Here is a 19,830-nt window from a genome sequence, read left to right as displayed (position 1 = left end):
CTTTCTAAGCCTCATTACTCAGAGAATGGATCACCTTCGATTACTTTACGTCAGGATGATTACGTCACGACTTTTTTTCATTCTCATAAGCAGGCTAAATTTCTTGGATATTTCTACAACGATTAATTCATCAAGATCTTTTTTCGAAAATAAAATTCGAATCAACCATATTTTATTTAATTCCTCTCCACTCTCCTTGTATCTTGTTCAAAGTTTCAATCGTTAATGAAATGCTTTTTATTCATCCACTCGAGCTCAAATACAATTTTTTAAACTTGTAGTGGATGACACTTGATGTTAATACAGTTTTTTTATCAAACAGTAATTCATTCTTTAAATAGGGATGAGCGAAGAACGAAATCACTGTTAGTCACTGTTTTAAATTTTACTGTAAGCGATTCAGTTTTTCACATATTTTAAAGATAACTTAAGTGATGATTTCTGACTTATAGCTCTATTTGAACAAAAAAAACAGCTTATCTGCGCACATTTAAATATTTAATTCGCGATCGCAACGCTCGAGTACGCCCTCTAGCGGGAGCCTGAAAATATCGGGCATTAGTTCCATCGTAACCTGTGGCAATGACGGACGCTATTTTCTTAGCAGCAAATAAGAAGCAAAATTTCCCTAAGGAGAAGGTAGAAGAACTTTAAAAAACTCTCCAGAACATGACAAACATTGAAGGAGAACACACCAAACATTTGGAGAACAATTTCTCAATAATTTTTACCTTTTCTATTACCAACAATATAACTTCCGATTTCATCATCACTTGCTGTTACTGATGTGTGTATTACGGTAAAATAATTTTATCTGTCTTCGATTCATTACAACTAAAAGTGAAGTCAACATTGCTTTCGTCATTCCAATGAATAAATGTGAATTCAGAACGTACATAGAACTGTATAATAGTTATAGAATATTCTTCTTCTTTATAGAATAGCCTGTATCTATGTAATTCGGAAAACAACAATAAAGATGCATTTGTCCGGTACTTCAAACACTGATGTTTCTCCTAATCTATCCTCAGCTGATATTAAAGTATCGAATGAATATAATAATATCAACGAATAAATTAATATCAAACTTGGATATAACGAATGTTTCGGACGATCACCAAAGCGACTATGTGATTGTTGACATTCACCGGTGAAAGTCGACATTCTCTTGATTTCGGTCATTCACGGTGACAAAAAACAGCAGAAACAAATTCATAGCTAGACTAAATACAGCACAAGGACTGCGAATTTAACTGTCGGGCATAAAACCTAATTAGGATTATTAATGATAAAACGATGAAAAATAATCATTCCTTTAATTAAATGTTTTAAATTTAGTCTTTTATAAGTTATAATATTCAGTTACCTTAAACTTTACTTATAAAGTTGGTGTTCAACCAAACGAAGATTGATTACTTAGGGTTCAGTAGCCGAAAAAATTGGGAACTGCTGCTCTGAAGCATTCGACAAACATTTTCACCTCAAAAGTTTATTTTTATAAATCGTNAAAAAAACGGCTTTTTGTAGCGATTCAGAAAACCGGAAAAATCAGTTATCCGGAATAGCGATGGTCCCGACCGTTCCGGATAATCGGTTCCCTACTGTATATATTTCTGTATCTATGTAATTCGGAAAACAACGATAAAGATGCATTTGCCCGGTACTCCGAACACTGTTTCTCCTGATCTATCCTCAGCTGATATTAAAGTATCGAATAAATATAATAATATCAACGAATAAATAAATATCAAATAGGATACAACAAATATTTGAGACTATGTGACTGTTGACATTCACCGGTGAAAGTCGACATTCTCTTGATTTCGGTCATTCACTGTGACATATACAGCAGAAACAAATTCATAGCTAGACTAAATACAGCACAAGGACTGCGAATTTAACAGTCGGGCATAAAACCTAATTAGGATTATTAATGATAAAACGATGAAAAATAATCATTCCTTTAATTAAATGTTTTAAATTTAGTCTTTTATAAGTTATAATATTCAGTTACCTTAAACTTTACTTATAAAGTTGGTGTTCAACCAAACGAAGATTGATTACTTAGGGTTCAGTAGCCGAAAAAATTGGGAACTGCTGCTCTGAAGCTTTCGACAAACATTTTCACCTCAAAAGTTTATTTTTATAAATCGTGTCCGAGATTGACATTAAAAAAAGCTTCTTAGAAAAAAAGTTTTAAATTTAATAAAAATTATTTTTAAAAAAATCAGTACATAATTTTAAAAAAACTTTTGTTATCATTATCATAGTTAGCCAAATAGCCCAATGTGGGCCAATGCCTTCCTCTGAAGATGTCTCCATAACAACCTCAGATTTATCTTTGATCTCCAATTCTTTTCTTTAATTCCAAGAAAATCAGACTCAGCCGAGTCAGTTCATCTCAACCGTGGCCTTCCTCGCGTTCTTGTTCCAGTGGGTCTAAAAAGCAGTATATTTTTTATAATATTGTCATCACTCATTCGAATCACGTGGCCATCCAACTCATTCTATTTATTTTTATGTATTTATTAATATCGGGTTGTTTATAAATCTTGTACAGTTCAAAGTTAAATCTCCCTCTCGAGTTTTTGTTTTCATTTACACCGCCAAGTATACTCCGCAAACATTTTCTCTCAAATATTGCGATACAATTTTCCTCCAGTTCTGTCATTATCCAAGCTTCAGAACGTATGTCAAGACTGGCAAGAGCTTTGAAGATTAAGAACTTTGTTTTTCTAGAAAGAAACCTAGATTTAATAAATCTTCTTAGCCCATTGACAGCCCTATTTGCCAGATAGAGTCGGTTTTTTATTTCAGAGTCAGATCGGATCAGTTTTTTATATTAGAGTCGCTTTTGTAGTGCACTGCAAATTACCCTCCTTTTAAAGTACAATCCAGCAATTTAGAATAACGCATGATTTTCACAGCAAATCGTATACTTCTCTTTCCGAACTGGCCATTTCTTAATTATTTTTCTTCCATGGATTTTCCCCATGAAATACTCCTTATATTAAGCCTTTCGAAGACCGTGGTAAGTATACTTACCACCACTTTTAATTTTGGTTTCCATTTGTTAATAACTTCAGCTTCCTTGAAGAGCGTTTGAATAAAATTGGTAACCATTTGTTAGTTTAAAACAACGTATAAAAATTATAAAATACATAATTCCTCTTGAAGTTTGTAGCATTTATAACATTTATTTATAAACTAAATGAGCTTTTTTTTCTTATATCAATTTCTGCTCTTAAAACAATTTCAATTCCAAAAACACTTTAATTTACCTTTATTAGAAATAAAGGGCCCATTAAAGGGTTAAGGGTCAATGTATTTAAAAAACTCTTTGCAATAATTGTACGTACCGAATGTTCAATGGATGAAAGATATTCTAAGAAATAATGGAATATTTTCTGATTTTGTATCAAAGATTTTTTTTCTTGTTCTAAAAAAAGCGGAAAACTACTTTTCCGAAATTCACCAGAGTTCATAAAAAAATATAAAAGATTCCAGCTAAGATAAATCATGTTTATTGTGCAGTAGTTCCATTCGAAATGGAATTTATTTCAAGTTTTCGTAACTTGAATTCCACAGTTTTTAATCCAGTATCTTGGGAATCGACACTTCTTCTCAAAGCGAAAACACATTTTTCGAATCACAGAAAAGTTAAAAACCCTTTTACTGTTATGACGTCATGCCCATACAATCCATTTCATGACTCTCTACGTTGCCAACGTGCATAACTGCAATAATTTTATCTAAAAATACTCTCGCTTTTATCTGAGAAATCGTCTGAACTCGAGCCTTTTGCATATTTAATACAATAAGATATAATCCAATTCCTGTTGTTATCTTCATGAATAAAGTTCATCGATTGAAGTTAATGCATTCACCTCCTTGCGAGCTTTTCTTCTTTCTAAGCCATGAAAGAATAAAAATGAAAATATGTAAATATGCAAAATGCAAACTAAGTGCTTTTTTTCATGCATCAATTTAGTTGATTACTCACAAAACTTTTTTTACTGGAATTTTTTTTTTCAAACTCTTTGACTTTAAAGGATAAAATTTTTAACAGTTTAATTTTAAAATCATGTATAGAAATTTTCATAAGTTTAAATTTTATTGATAGCACTTTAGGATCGATATTTACAGAATTTTTATTTTTTGTAGTGTTTTAAACTAGACGAGTTTTAGCAAAGATTTTATACCACAGTACGTTTATAAAAGTCCCACATTTCTTATCCAAACTTAAATATTTATAGTTTCAGTTAAATTAATGTATGCAAATTTCTTGGCTCTGTTACTAAGCTTGCTACCACTTCAGAATTATTGAGAACGTGAAAGTATACTTTTTTTGTTCGACGGTAAAAAAAGAATTACAAGTATCACTTTTACCGTGAAAGACGGAAATCTGAAGAATGTCGACTTTCTCCGGTGAATGTCGACAACCACATAGTCGCTTTGGTATATGTCCGAAATATGTACTAGGTATAGTCGAGTGTCATTGCCCGGGATACACTTGCCGGTATTCTCTGCTCTGAAGTTTTAAAATTCTGTGCCACTGCCCGGTATGCCCTACATCAATAATTTTTTAAGGTTAGGTACCTGGTAAGCATTTAACCAGTATTCTGAACACTGTTGTTTCTCTCAATCTGTCCTCAGCAGATAATAAAATATCGAATAAATATAATAATATCAACGAATAACTTAATATCAAATCAGATATACCAAATATTTCGGGCATTCGCCAAAGTGACTCTGTGATTGTTGACATTCACCGTTGAAAGTCGACATTCTCTTGATTCGGTCATTCTCGGTAACAGATACAAATAATTGTTCTGTCCTATTTGATCTTGATTTATTCATTGATATTTTAATACTTATTCAATGTTCTAATGTCCGATTAAGTTAGATTAGGAAAATCATCGGCGAAGGAAATACCATGTGAGTGAATACCGCTCGATGGTATTTAAATTTTTTTTTAAAATCATTGTAGGGAATACCGGGCAAGTATTTTTAATCATAAAAAACATGAAGATATTATCCTTACATACACCGGTGTCCACGCCAAATTATTATTCCTACACCTATCCAGTATTTTTAATACTGATATTTTTCCTAAACCCATCGTAATTGGATTGTAAAATATCGAAGTACGAGTGCTGTTTTTTAAGTAGGAGCCGTTTTTTGCGTACACTAATAAGTAACGCGTGCGTCGCACCGTGTGCTTGCGTCGTAATCTGTTATTCCTTGGGAACAACTGTGCTTAGTTACATCAGTGTAGGTAACCTGCACGGTCATTTCTGTGTCTTTAAAATGTTTATGTCGACTATCACTAATGTCGACTATCACTAATTGTGGTCTTTCATATTGACATTATAATTTCTTTGTTTAAGTACTTTTATTACGAATTTCACTCCATGCATATATCTGATACGATAGCCATCTTTTAAACAACTTTCGTTTGGTCCTTAAGAAATGGTCTGGTGGCAGAAAAACTAAGAAGATAATCCTGTTTAGCTCTGGAAATTTTTTTAAAAAAAATTTGTTTAATTATCTTTTAACTACCACTTTAAAAATTCATGATCGAAGTGAGATATAATTGGCAGATATAAAGTTTCCACCATAAAAAAAATTTTGAATGGTGGAAAATATCATTTGTATCAAGAAAAGTATCTGTTTTACGGGAGAAAGTATCCCTATTTTATGATGGGAAACGAAATTGAAATGGAAAGTAATCATAAAAGTGGAAACTTCCTTTTAAAGTGGAAAGTAATGATACTCCTCTATTTATTTATTTATTTTTTATAAATCATAAATTGTTGATTGTCAATGCATAATATGAATTATAAAGCAGCAACTCCTTTTAGGTGTAATACATTTGCTTTAATAACAAATGTAATACACCATTGTTTACAATAATAAAACAATTTTAATTATATCTTTCAAAATGACCATCAGTGAAATTAAAGTACAAACTGTAAATTACCATCATTCTTATCTTTTTTCTTTTCTTTTTAAAATAGCTCTCCTCTTACTTTATGACGTCACGAATAAATCAAGCTTCGACAATACTAGGGTGAGTATACAAAACATGGATTCCTATTTAGCAATGTTATATTTTTCAAACAATTCTTTGTCATCAAAAAATGGAAAAAAAATAAACAATTATTTTTTTAATTTTCCATATCGTTTTTTTTTTCGTTTAGAGTTTGATACAGAATTGCCCTTTTGTTGCTAAACTAAGCAAAATATTTTACGAACCATAATTTTAAAAACTAAATAATCCGCGTTCATAATCTGCAACACTTTCATGCGTTTTGATGTTTGGCTAATAAAATAAGATATGGAATATAAAAACGAAACGAAATAATAAAAAAGTGCTGTTATGTGCGGGTCAATCAAACATTATTATAGCTTTAAATAAGGATACTTCTTTTTTTATGTATTTAAATTTGGTAAGTAAATATTTATGTCGTGAAAAAAATATTTCTTAAAATATTTTTATGTACATCAAAGCAATAATATATTTTCATGTGTCACATGAAAAACATCTAAACTTGACACTTCAAACCTGATATTAAAAAATTCATTTGCACTTAAGACTAAAATTAGTAAACTAGTTTTACAAACCAGTTTAAGTAAATTTTAAAATTAAAAGCCTCTAAAAAGAATTTTTAATAAAAAAAAAAATATTCAAATTTTACGGTGTAGCACACATGCTCAGATTCGAATCTGTATCTATCACCTTGTTATATAGATATCTATCACCTCCTATTCGCAAGTATAAGATCCATTTTCTTACAAATCGCACTACATATCAAGATATCAACACACCACATTAAACTTAATTGCAAAGTTACAGTATCTAACTCTAACAACCCTACAGGGCCGTAACTACTCCGGGGCAGTGGGGGTGTTGCCCCGACGGTCAAGGGTTGCCCCAAGTATGGGAGATATAATTTTGAGAAATTATGATAATTTAAAATCGACTCTTTCTTAACTTTTTCTTAAAGTTAAAAGGAAAATGTTGAGAAAAAACTGCTAAAAAGAATATTTTAATTTGTAGTCTTTACCATTTCCCAGATTATCCCGAGTTAACTCGGGTATGTATATTTTGCAACTATTTATCATCCCGAGAAAAATCGGGCGTAGCAGAATTTGTCAGTACGTTTTGTTTTATTTACGTTTATACTCGCCCGGGAGCAAATAATAATAATTACGTGCTGTGATTGGAAGTTTGCCAAATTTTGTTTGAGAGTTTTGCTGTTGGATTGTGGGATTGCCCACGTGTTTTGTGCGATTGTATATACGAGGGTTGCTGAATTTGCATAGAAAAGAAAATGGCATATGCGTTTGGAAAGTATCACTTTGTGTTGTATCTTGTTTTAAAAACTATCATTGCAACACTATGAAGGAATCGCCATAATTGAATGAAATTTACTACACGGTTGAGTGGTACAAATAAATGATTAAACTTTCAAAGCAAACAAGCGATAACGAGAGATCGAAATCAGTATTTTGTGCAGCCACCACGCACCGCAATAAGCGCTGCTACACGACGTGGTATGGAGTCAAGTAAATTTTGAATGTCTCTCCGAGGAAGAGCATTCCATATAGTTTGTATGCGTACCCAAAGTTCGTCTGTAGAAGCAACAGGACGCGAGGCACCGACCAACGAAATGACACACATGTTCAATCGGTGACGTATCCGGGGAATACGCAGGCCAAGGAAGAAGCTGTACCTGCCGCAATGCAAGGAAGGATTGAACAGTCCTAGCAATATGAGGACGGGCATTTTCTTGTTGAAATACAGCGCCTGGCAAGGCTTGAAAGAAGGGAACAGCTTGGGGCTGTAAAACTTCACTGCTGTACCGGTTGTTGTCTCCGGAAGGTGGCGTTCACAGGCATAGCGTCTGACACGAATGCGGCCATTATGGTACCACAAATTAAAGCGGGATTCGTCAGAAAACACGATATGCTGCCAATCAGCACGCCAGTCCTTATGCTGATTGGCCCATTGTAGCCGCAGGTGGCTATGGTTTCGCGTGAGGGTGATCCTGTATAAAGGAGTCCTTGCGCGCAGTCCACGCTGCAGTTGACGTCTACGAATTGATGAAGCACACAATGAAACACCTGTAGCTATGAACCACTGTGCTGCCAGTTGTCTAGAGGGAGCCGTGCGGTCTGTCAGCCCCATGCAGGTGTCTATCATAGCGAGCTGACGTGACATTTCGGGGTCCACTCCCAGATTTCCGAGTTGTCTGACACTCGTCCGTCCACTGCTCCCAAACATGCATCACTGTGCTGCTGTTACGCTGCACACGAGCGGCTACTGCACGATGAGACAATCCAGCTTCACGAAGGCCGATGATTCTCCCCCTTTCAAACTCCGTAAGTTGTTGAAATCTCGCTCTCTTTCGTCGAAGAGGCATAAGTAACGTCTGAGCTAACGTTTACCACTAGCAGATAACCACCAATAATCATACACGCCTCTCTACAGCCGTCTATTTATTCGGATCCAGCCACCGTTCAGAGGGCACTGCTCAGCATACGCATGCGCTACGGGTCTGAAATTCTAATCATTTGCATATTATGCTCTACTTTGCATTTCTTGAAAACTTCAGCTCACTCGCGTAAGTCCTTCATGGTGTTGCAATTTTCACAAACATGAGTTTACAAAGACTTATATTTAACTTTTTTCATTTGCCCGAGACTACTCAGGATAGTGAACTAAATGTTTTTACACATTAAAAAAAATTGAAATTTCAACTTGAAACTTGTGTATTATGTTTTGTTTTAGTTCCTAGTATTTATTAATGAAATATTAAAAAAATGTGTTGATTTTTTGCATTTTTTTTAAACAAATTGATAAGGGAAGCGATTGAGTTTAGTTCCCTCTTTCCTTGAAGAAAAGAGGTATTCTATCTGGGAATTTTTACTTCCCTCAGAAAAAGGAATTAATACTGAGACGAGAGGGGTGTAATATGAGATCAAAGGTATTCAGTTGATTGTATATATCACTTTGGTCTGTTGTAGTAGACATTCGTTTCATCAAACATCTAGTCTGATTACTAAGAAACATAGATATAAAGGCAGATTATATCTATGTTTCCTATATCTATGTTCCCTATATTAGTCTCTGCTAAGAAAGAATACAATGCATTATTGACATTCGCAGATTTTGTTAACAAGATTCCTTCCCTTTGAAGTAATTTCCAGGAAAACCATTCGACGATCCACATATCTGAGCAATGCCATTTCTGGTTTCTCAAAAAAATAAATCTTTCCATATCTGAGAAAAGGAAAACACGGAGCCCCCTTGTCACTCAATACCTATCCCTGCAAAAAAAGTATTGTACTTGTAGTGTATCTACCACTACAAAAATATAATTCCAATTCACTAGTATATAAGACATGTTAACACACGTTTCTATGATGTTGTACCTTTTTCAAAAAAAAATGAAATTGACATGGCCGATAACTATTTTCCCCACATTGGTGACCCGGACGTGATCGGAAAACGCCTACCTTGACAGAAACTCCCATTTCGATTTGAACACGTCTACTTCGATGGATGGTTCATATTGAACGGTTCACTTGCTACATGTGACTGCGACATTATTCACCTCCTAGCGCTGTTACTACTCAGTCCCGATCACACATAGCGTACAACGTATTCACTCGACTGCTATAGGCAACACAGGAGCGATCACGACCGTGAACTTAATACAGCTCTCACGATCAGCACTCAAAAAGTACGGTGATCTTAATGCAGCTCTCCCGGTTACTCACAAAATAGCAATGAATCAACTAGTGGTATCCAGTTCATCGAAATCTACAACAGCTATAATTCTGGTGGGGGAGTACTGTAGTGTGTCTACCACTGCAAATATTCAAATCCAACTCACTAGTACATAAGTATTAACTCGAATCTATGGTGGGGTACAAGCAGCAGTGTTTCATTTTATACAAAAAATTGAAACTTAAAATTAAAGCGAAGCTTTGAAAATAGGTATGAAATGTTGCTTAGGTTTTAGTTACATAATATCGAGATACATTAATTTTCACGCATCAAAATTAAATATATTTAACCTGTTTTTTTAAATATTTTATTGATTTTAATTTTTTTAAATAAATCATTAGTATTAATTATGTTTTACAAAAAGAGAAATAAAAGATTAACTGTTAAGCAATGAAAAAAAAAGGACCACCCTGAATAACTTTTGATCTAATGATGATCTGATCTTCACGTTCTAGGAATCAATCTTAATGGTTTAAGGGGGAAAACTCAAATATGCTAATTAATAAGTGCAGACTGTATTTTAAGTAACGAAATCAAACAAAGAAACGTACTTTCTCTGAATAAGCGTGACTTTTTTTTCCGATGGATTCGTATTTCTGACCCTCAAAATATAAATGGTAGCCGCAATCTAGAAAATATGGTCAAAATAATTTTGTCAGGAGGGCGCTCCAAAGTTTGGACACTTTAATGTTAATTTTACTTTTAGCGTATTTCACTATATCTCGAGAACTTTTTAAAGAATTGGAAAATTTTTACGCACAATTATAATCGTTTTTCTATAGACAATTCCATGCAAAAAATAACTTTATGTAAATATTCATTATTTTTCAGTATCGTGCCTTATGATACGGAATAGTATCATAAGGCAAAATTTAATAACAAATGATAACACTTCACAAAAAAACAGAGAAACAAATTGCATCCAGTCGTATTATTGCCATAATACTATCATTAAATGACATAATTTATTTAGGAATAAAAAAAAGCAATAGTTTTATAGCTCATTTTAAATTTTGTATATTATTATAGCTCATTTCGTGGTCAAAGTTTTTAGGAGAGCTACTTTGGTACAATGAAGACTGGGGCAAAAATAGCCCCAAAAAACACAAGTTTTATGCTAAGCTCAGTGAAAAGTAAAAATATTTTTTAAAACAAATCCAATTTTAGTCATAACATAATTATTGTTGATATCTATTATAATTATTTTGCTATTTGCTACAATATGCAATTTTTGCCTCTTTGGCTACTGGGTATTTAGTGTAAAATCACAAAGAATTTTCGCCATGCAAAGGACATTATTTTATCACATATTTATAATAATATTTATGCATTTAATTAGTTTTCTACTATTGATTGAACAAATAAAAATGGATGAGTTAAAAATGATGAGTGTTTGAAACATCTGTTTTGAAGAAACTACAATTAAAAATTCCACCATATAAAATTAAATGCGAACTTAAACAGAAAACATAATTGTTTATTTATTTATAATAGCTTCATCATTCATGTTTGGTAAATTTGTTTTTATACATAATTATATTAGTTGGGATAATTTTTATCGACGCTAAATTTTATTCATGGATCCGTCTTTTCATGATGAGAACAAAATTGGCACTTCCGCACCAGGAAAATGTCACTGACTAAAATTAAAATAGTTTGCAAAAAAATCATATACCATCGATAACAATTTTGAAGTCAATGGAGGTAACCTCTAAGAACGACCAACCTCCATCAACGGAGAGTGATCTCTCCCGAAAGGTTTTACTGTATAAGAAACAATGTGATTGCTGAGAGGCAATGTTAAAATATCATTTTCGGTGGATAGAATATAAATTTAGAAACTTCTAATAACACATGATGCACATTCAAGTAAAGTTAAAAGAACCTCACACTCTTCTTTTTTCCCCTAGATCGATTCTTCCACAATTCTTTTGACAGAAGTTTATTCAATGAAATGATATAAATCTTTCTGCGAAGTACTTAAAAAGTTTCCACTATCATGCTATATCGTGTAAAAAAAAAAAAAGACCCATTTGGAGCAATCGTACAACTATGGACTATTTGCGTGGTATTGCTCACAATATTCCATTGTAATGTGATTGCATAACAGAGAATTCATTGTAATCAAGTAGCGAAAAAGCAAATACAAAATGTTTAAAAAATTCAGGAAAATTTTTTTAAAAGAAAAACGAAATAAAAAATTTTGAAAAAGGATTAAAATGCAAAAAGAATAATAAAAACTATAAAACAAAAGGAATTTTTTAAAAAAATAGAATAAAAACAGCAAAAAATAATAAGTAAAAGAAAAGAACGAAGACTAAAAAAAAAATTTTAATGTTACCCAAAATGTTCACAACATAGAGCGTTTCCAACATAAGCGGTTACTGCATAAACAGTTATAAAATATCGCTTGCACTTTCTTGCCATAAGTAGATCAGCCTTATTTAAAAGGTTAAATTGTTGCCAACAGAGAATCTTATACTTATTTCTGTTACATGCGGACACTGTCAGGCAAATGTACCCGTTAGAAAAATAAATTGTCGGGCGAATGACAAGTCAGGAAAATTGTTGGGCAAATAAACTGTCTGGAACTGGGCAGACCAGTGTCAAAAAAGTGACCATATCCACATTAACTCAACAAAAAAATTTTAAAAAAATCATAAATTAATACATTTTGGTATTACGGAACAATTTTTTTTCGAATGGTCTTAGAACATTACGCCAAACTTTAATGTACGCAATGTTAAAATTTCAAAAGAATTATAATAAATAACGACGAGAGCTTAGCCGATTTAATATATGCTTACGACTAAATCGTGGATTTGATCGATTATTACATGATAATGCTTCTTTATATTATTTATAAAGAATATTATTTTGAAAGTGTTACAACACATTTACAATATTTCTTGTCAAACGATTCTTCAGTCTTTCTTATTGACAGTTTTACGGGGAAGTAAGTTGCCCCTGTCAAAACAGAAAATTTTTTGTCAAATTCAACATAATTTAAAGCAAGTATTTCGTAGAAGAATTTTAAGCTTCGAAAAATGATGGATTATGTTTCCCTTACTTAAAATTACATTTAAACTTCGACAAGGATTGTTAGAGATTTAAGGATACGTTACGCATTTCCTACAAAAAAAAATCAAATACATTATGTGCTTCAGGAGTTCTCAAACTTTTCAGCACTTTTATGAGGTTTAATATTGTCTCACTGTGTAATATTTGTCCATGATATAACATGTCGATAATGTATGGACATATTTCAATGACAATAGAAGAAAAGAAGGAATCGAAGTAATTAGACAGGATATAAAAAATTTTAACACTTCTCTTTCTTAAAATACACTAAAGTACTTTAATATTTCATATTATAAATTAGTTGGAAGAAAAGTGAAAAAATCGTTGTTTTTTTTCCAAGACAACTATGCTTTCATTCATATACTTTTATTCATATGCTTTTATACAAATCGTAAGATAATTGGAAAATCCGGCTGATGGCATTAGAAAGCACTTACCGCTATGAGCCTTGTAGGCGCATTGCAAATAATCGTTAGCCGTTTGGAAAGAGCAAGATTTAGCATTCAGCTAATGCACATTGATAAATGCTAATAGTCGTCCTTTAGTTAACCGTTTGCAAATAACCTGATTTTTCAATAAGCTTCAATGATGAGTGCAATATGACGTCCTTTAATCAGACGTTTGCAAAGAGCCGGATTTTCCAATTAGCTTATACACACTGATAAATAGTAATTGTTTTCTTTTAGTCAGCCGTTTGCAAAAAGCTGGATTTTCCAATTGGTTTATACACATCTTTCTCTTCCCATTTCTATAACCATTTCTGTCCCCAAAACAGATTAAGGGTATCAAATGGGATTTTTATCCTAAAGTTTGTGTGCAATGTTCTAAAAACAAGCAATATTTTATGAAATAGAATAGAAATGGAAAGAGAGTTTCTCTTTCCATTTCTATAACCATTACTGTCCCCGAAACAGATTTAGGATATCAAATAGGATCTTTATCATGAAATTTGTGTGTAATATTCTAAAAACAAATATTGTTAAAATATTTATTTATTTTCTCATCTTTGTTTTCAGGCATGGTTGGGAGAAATAAATGAATATGCACAAGATGATGTAGTCATAATGTTGATAGGAAATAAAGCAGATTCAAACTCTGAACGCCAAGTGATGTACGAGGATGGAGAGAGATTAGCCAAAGTAAGTTCATTTGCTATTTCTGTTCTCAAGTTGCCTATGGAACAGTCCATTAAACAGTTACACCTACTGAAACAAACAATCCCAAGAAGACTATTCCGTATCCTGATCTGTAGCAGGATAATCGCCAAGTCTTGGAAACTTCAGGGCAGCGACGCGCGCGAAACTTTAAAAAAAACATCACAGAAAGGGACCAACTCGAAAGGTATAACTCGTAACCACGCACGGGCAAACAGTTATATATTCTTTTAAAAAGATTTGCAAGTTTAAAATCTATTTGACACCTTAGCGATTGCAGTTGGCGCGACAGATCACTATACGGAAATATCCCCAGAGGGGGAGAAATTTAGAATATTCTAACCTCTATTACTATCTCTATGGATGAAGAATCGTATGTTCGTATGGGTGGTTGACTGAATATAAACAATAACAAGGTTCCTAGATCCGGAAGAGATTTAGAAAACTTCCGGTGTATCCCTCCGCTTATGTTACGCTTACGAAGCGATGTGTGAACAGGCTTAATATTCCAGGAAGTTTTATTAATGTGATTTGTGTTTAAATTAACGCGAAATTTTACCATTCATAAGAGTTTTCTGTAGTTTATTAATTCTAACAGGTCGTAAGTTTAAAACAAATGTAACTAAATTAATATGACAAGCATAAATAAAATGTATGGCTAGCCAGGTTTGGAGTGTTATCCCTTATTTGGCTATATTTGTATAAAATACCACCGTTAGTTATTTCTTGAGTTGCATCATAGCAAGCTTGAGGAATCTTCCGAATTCATTTGTTGTTTGTTTCAATTCCATCGCTGGAATTCAAACCCGGTTTACCTTACTGGAAGGCGAACGCTCTATCCCTGAGCCATTACGGCTTTAGTTAATAATTCAGTTTGAAATTATTTTAGTATTAGGTTACATTGCATCATGTTTTTGTTTTTTTTAAATTCCCACTGAAGCAAAAACTAGCTATTACAAAAAATAGCTTTTCGTTTTTTTTTCTTTCTTCAAAAAATAGTAATAAATTGCTGGGTTTTTTCCCTTCATACCAAACTATATTTTGTCACCTGCAAACTTAACTGATCATTGCATTAAATACATTGTTAATACTCTAAACATTGTTTAATACTCTCGTGCTTTGTGATATCATCACTTCAGTTCTCCAGTTATTTAACTCCAATATCAGTTTTTTTCCCTTTAGTTTTAATTCCTAAACACTTGATTTAATTCTAATTGTATGCAATTAAAACAAATTTCTCTAATATTAAGTAATAACAACTCTGAACGAATAAAAATATTTAGTCATTAAATACTGAGAAAACTATTACAAGAGTATTTATTTGTCTTTTATTATTTGTATTTGTTTTTAAAATCGACTATCGCTTAATCGATAGAAGTCGGTGATCAATTAATCGATTTTAATTAGCGATTTTTCGATTTAACAAGTGGGGTATACATTTATTAATTAATTTTAGTTGAGTTGATTATTGTAATTAAAAGCCGTAAAATATTATTAATTTCAATGAATACGTATAGCAAAATTTTGTTATTTTTTTCCTAACAACTTTTTATAAAAATACTAATGAAAATAATAGGATAAAAATAAATAATAATAAAAGGATTAAATTATTTAACTTTCAATATTGAAATAGCTCCCGAAAATTTTCAAGTTATTTTTAAGAACTGACAAAAAAAAAATTAATGAAATAAACACTAATCGAATTCTTGGAGAAGAAAACTGCTACCCTAAAACACTTTTAATTATTTTCAAGCAATAAAACTGGATTTAATCTTCCATTTTAGGAGCAATTAAATCGTTAAATTTCTGTAAGCTTACTTTCGGATCATTTGGAGAAAAAAAAGAAAGAATTAATTGAAGGGGAAACTATTTAATGACATTAGAGAAAAGTCTTACTTCTAATGTCTTAAAATTAATTCTCCCATTTTCCGTTTGAAATGTTATTTACGAATCCTTACTTTTACGAACTCAGTTTAATTAATTGAACTACCAGAAATGAAAGGATAAGGAATTAGAAAAACTTTAAATGTGAAGGGATTAGAGGAGAGTTGCTATAAATAGTGTCTTAAAACGGATTTAATGTCGATTGAAGAAATAATAAATAAGTGAAATATCTGAAGCACTTGTCTACTAACTTAAAAAACGCTGTATCATTTGCTCGTAAGAAAATTCTATAATTCTAATAAAAGTATAACGGAGTAACTTGTGCTATATTTTAATTCTAATAAAAGTTTCTAGGCACTTACAAAATTTATTATAATTACGGCAAAAATATCGTGCGACTTGATGCATATTTTAATTTTAACAAGAGATATTTTATTACTCAAACTATAATATTATTTTACTACAGTTTTACTACTCGCTTTTGTATCTGCGTAAATGGAAAAAATTTTGGCCACTTTCTGACTAGCTGCGGCACTTACATCTCAATATTGCCTGATGGCAATACAAGTTTCAAGCGTTTCCTGACTGCAACATGCGGAATTTATCGTCAGCAAAATTTTGACCATTTTCCGATTAACCAGAATAATGAAATTTCATCTCAACCGTGCCTGATGCCGTGCCCGTGACAAAAACAGTACTAATTTTCAAGCAATAATTACGTGGAAAAATAGCTTTTAAAGCTCTTTTGGACAGAGAAAAAATTAATAGAAAAGGAAACTATTTAATGGAATTATAAAATAGCTTTATATCTTCTACTTCCATTTGTAAACTGTTATTTTCCAACTTTAGCGAACTAATTTTAATTAAATAAGCTATTAGAAATGAGACATGAAGGTCATAGATTTGAATTAGATTCGTAAGCTTAATATCTAAAGGGATTATTGAAGAGTTACTATAAATGATGTGTTAAAACGAAGTTAGAATAGGTTAAAAAAAATAATAAATAAAACCTTTCAGTCATAGGTTTATAAATTTAAAGCCATATTAATCTGTAATAGCAAAATTCTAAAGACAATTTGTTGTGCAAAAAAATTTTAGCTACTTGAACAGTAAAATCAATAAAAATATCGATACACACCGCAAAATCTTTTATAAGCTAAAATTCAACCATCATAGAAAAATTTGTGTTAACTTCGTACAATGAAAAATAACTTAAATTTGTTACAACGCAATTTGATTACATTTGGTTATGCAATTTTTTTCAACTTTAAAAAATATAGTTAAACAAAGTACACAAGTTCTCCTCATTTAAAGCAAATTCGATAAAAAATAAAAACCTTAGTCCATCAGTCTTTCTTCATAACAGTTTCTTTTTATACGAGTCGTATAATATATCTTAAAAATACTTATTTTACTTCGCTTACAGCTTTGAAAAATAAAAACTTCCAGATTAAGTCGCATGTTTGGATAAGCAAGGGATTGAATATAATCCAATTCAATCGAAATGTTTCAATATTTATCGCTTATTTTATTCAACACTATTTTTTTTTCTTTTGTTGCAGAAATTCTACTAAGATTTCATCTTGTAATATTTTTGTCCAGTACTAGTAAAAGAGTTTCGTCAAAACTGACAAGGCTTTTTTTTTTAAAAAATACAAGAGCAGTTTGATTTTATTTCAAAATATTTATTTGAAACCTTTCACAATACACAGGAGGTAAAAAAATGAAAATCACGACACATTTAATATGGTTTTAGTTAACTGTTAAAGGCAATATAAAGATTATCATATGCAGGTTTTCTAGAATTAGGAATAATTTTTCATAGCCAATTGCATAAATAAATTCGAACTACAGAAAGTTGCTTTGTTTGTAGTTTAACTTTTTATTAGGATGTAACAAAAACGGAAAGATTTGTTTAAATTTTAGATTTTTTTTTCTGTTATTTTAAAATTTATGTATGCAAAGGTTTGTTTCTTGGTTAATTTAAGATGCACTAAAAACATTTAAAGAATCATAAATAGTAAAATCTTACTAACCTATACACATTTCAGGGACAACCTTAGTACATCTTCATCAGTAGAACGCATAACAAAGATGGCAAAACAGATTGATAATATTGAATTAGATAAACTTTTAAAAATCGCAAATGGTTAAATTTTATTAAAACTTATAAGCTAACAAATGGTAGGGATGGAAAATCAGAGATCATGTATTCGTCTCAGGGGAAACCGGATTCGAATCCCAACTATATATGATCGATGCAAATTCCGCACCCGGCCCGCACTGACACGGTACTGAGGTAACATGTGTTCAGTGGTACTCTGATCATGGGTTAGAGCAGGGGTCGCCAAACTTTTTTGATCATCGACCCCTATATATATTTTTTGAAATCTCCATCGACCCCCACAAAAATAATTTTCTGTTAATTAAAATAAAACTCTATTAGATACTGTGTTTGTACATTTATTTTATGNTTAAGTGTTTCTCGCCTCCATGACTTGGGTTCACAGGTTCACTGGTAGCGTTAAATGAGCAACACTTCCGGCATCTTCCGAGGTAAGAACGAAAGTTCAGTGCCTGCCGTAAAAAAAAAAGTTTCTGAACCAGTGAGTGTGACAGGAAGACGTGATGTCTGAGCAGTTAAATTTTTTAAAGTGACTAAGTCTAGCCATCTAATCAACTCTGAGACCAGCAGAGACAATCCAGGGCACCATGCATGAACTGGGAGAATCTTCTAAGGAGTATTTAGTTTAGAGAATGAACATCGAAAGCTGTAATTTTGAGAAATGAGCCATGAGAATTTCACAAGCAAAACAAATCAGCAGTCCACAGACACTCACATAAGATGGAATCAAATGCAAGCACACAGGCCCGATCTGTGTCAATTTGGAAATGATATTTTTTCCCATTTGATCCGTGACCGATCTCTCAATTGAGCTTTTGCTATCAGTCAATATCCACAAATCCAGTACGTCACAGTCCAACAATGCTTTGGTAGTGGTATGTTAGCAACAAATTAAACATTGTTTTAAATACTCGTACGTACCTACAAACCAAGCAAAACGCACTATATCTTTGAATAAAACGTTAGTGTTAAGCACAGAGCTTGACTAAGGCTGGTGCATACGGGGCAGTTGCCACGGGCCCCCACTTCATGGGGGGGGGGCTCCAAATCGGATAGAAAGTTTATTTTAAGTTTCCTTCTTTAATGAAATTTTTTCAGACAAAATATCAGTAGAGTGTAAAATCCGTCAGTTTTATGTTGGCTTCTTCTTCGTTAATCTATCGCATGAACACAGTCTATATTTCGTAAATCCATGGCTTTCTTGGGCGGAATTCAGCTAAATTTTCGCAATTACGATTTACAAATTGGGCCAATCAAAAACCTGTATTTTTTATAAATCGCAAAATGCGATATGTTTAAAAAAATACAGACTTCTGATAGGCTTTAATTGAGTCATCGCAATTGCGAAAATTTAGCTGAATTCTGCCCTTATGGCAGCAAGGATACGAATTTTTCGCAGCTAGATGACAAAGTTAACTATCAGAAAAGCTAGATGCATTCGGCATGATGGACATAGAATTGTCAGAAAATCATCAAAATGGACAGAACGATATTTCGTCTGACCATTAGAAAGAGGGAGGACTTAATAGCTATTTTAGGTTCTAGTCAATTTTCTTGAAAAATTTAAATACAAGTTCGGTTCTTCATTACTGAAGTAGCGTAGTAGAGGGGGGCCCTCAAAAAAGTTTTTGCCCCGGGCCCCGATTAGTCTAAGTCAGGCCCTGGTTAAGTATTGTACTTTTATACAAAAAATTAGTTTTCGGTACTTGGTAACAAAACATCAGAGCAACATACTGACAACAAAGGATAGTTAAGGTCGCTATTTTAAATGTAATACACATTTCTGT

General features: G+C 32.3%; 1 protein-coding gene across 1 annotated transcript in view; it reads left to right on the top strand.

Annotated features, from left to right (window-relative positions):
* The window catches only part of LOC107442998 (ras-related protein Rab-37), a 138,876-nt gene that overhangs the window by 107,600 nt on the left and 11,446 nt on the right, over positions 1-19,830 (top strand). Inside the window, exons 5-6 of the mRNA XM_043051742.2 lie at positions 6,021-6,073; positions 13,897-14,019. Coding sequence (XP_042907676.1) covers positions 6,021-6,073; positions 13,897-14,019 — 176 coding nt within the window. The remainder of the gene's footprint in view (positions 1-6,020; positions 6,074-13,896; positions 14,020-19,830) is intronic.

This window comes from Parasteatoda tepidariorum, chromosome 9 (assembly GCF_043381705.1).
Source record: "Parasteatoda tepidariorum isolate YZ-2023 chromosome 9, CAS_Ptep_4.0, whole genome shotgun sequence".
Lineage (NCBI taxonomy): Eukaryota > Metazoa > Arthropoda > Arachnida > Araneae > Theridiidae > Parasteatoda > Parasteatoda tepidariorum.
Note: the sequence above shows the minus strand (reverse complement) of the source record. Positions and strands in the feature narration are given on the sequence as shown.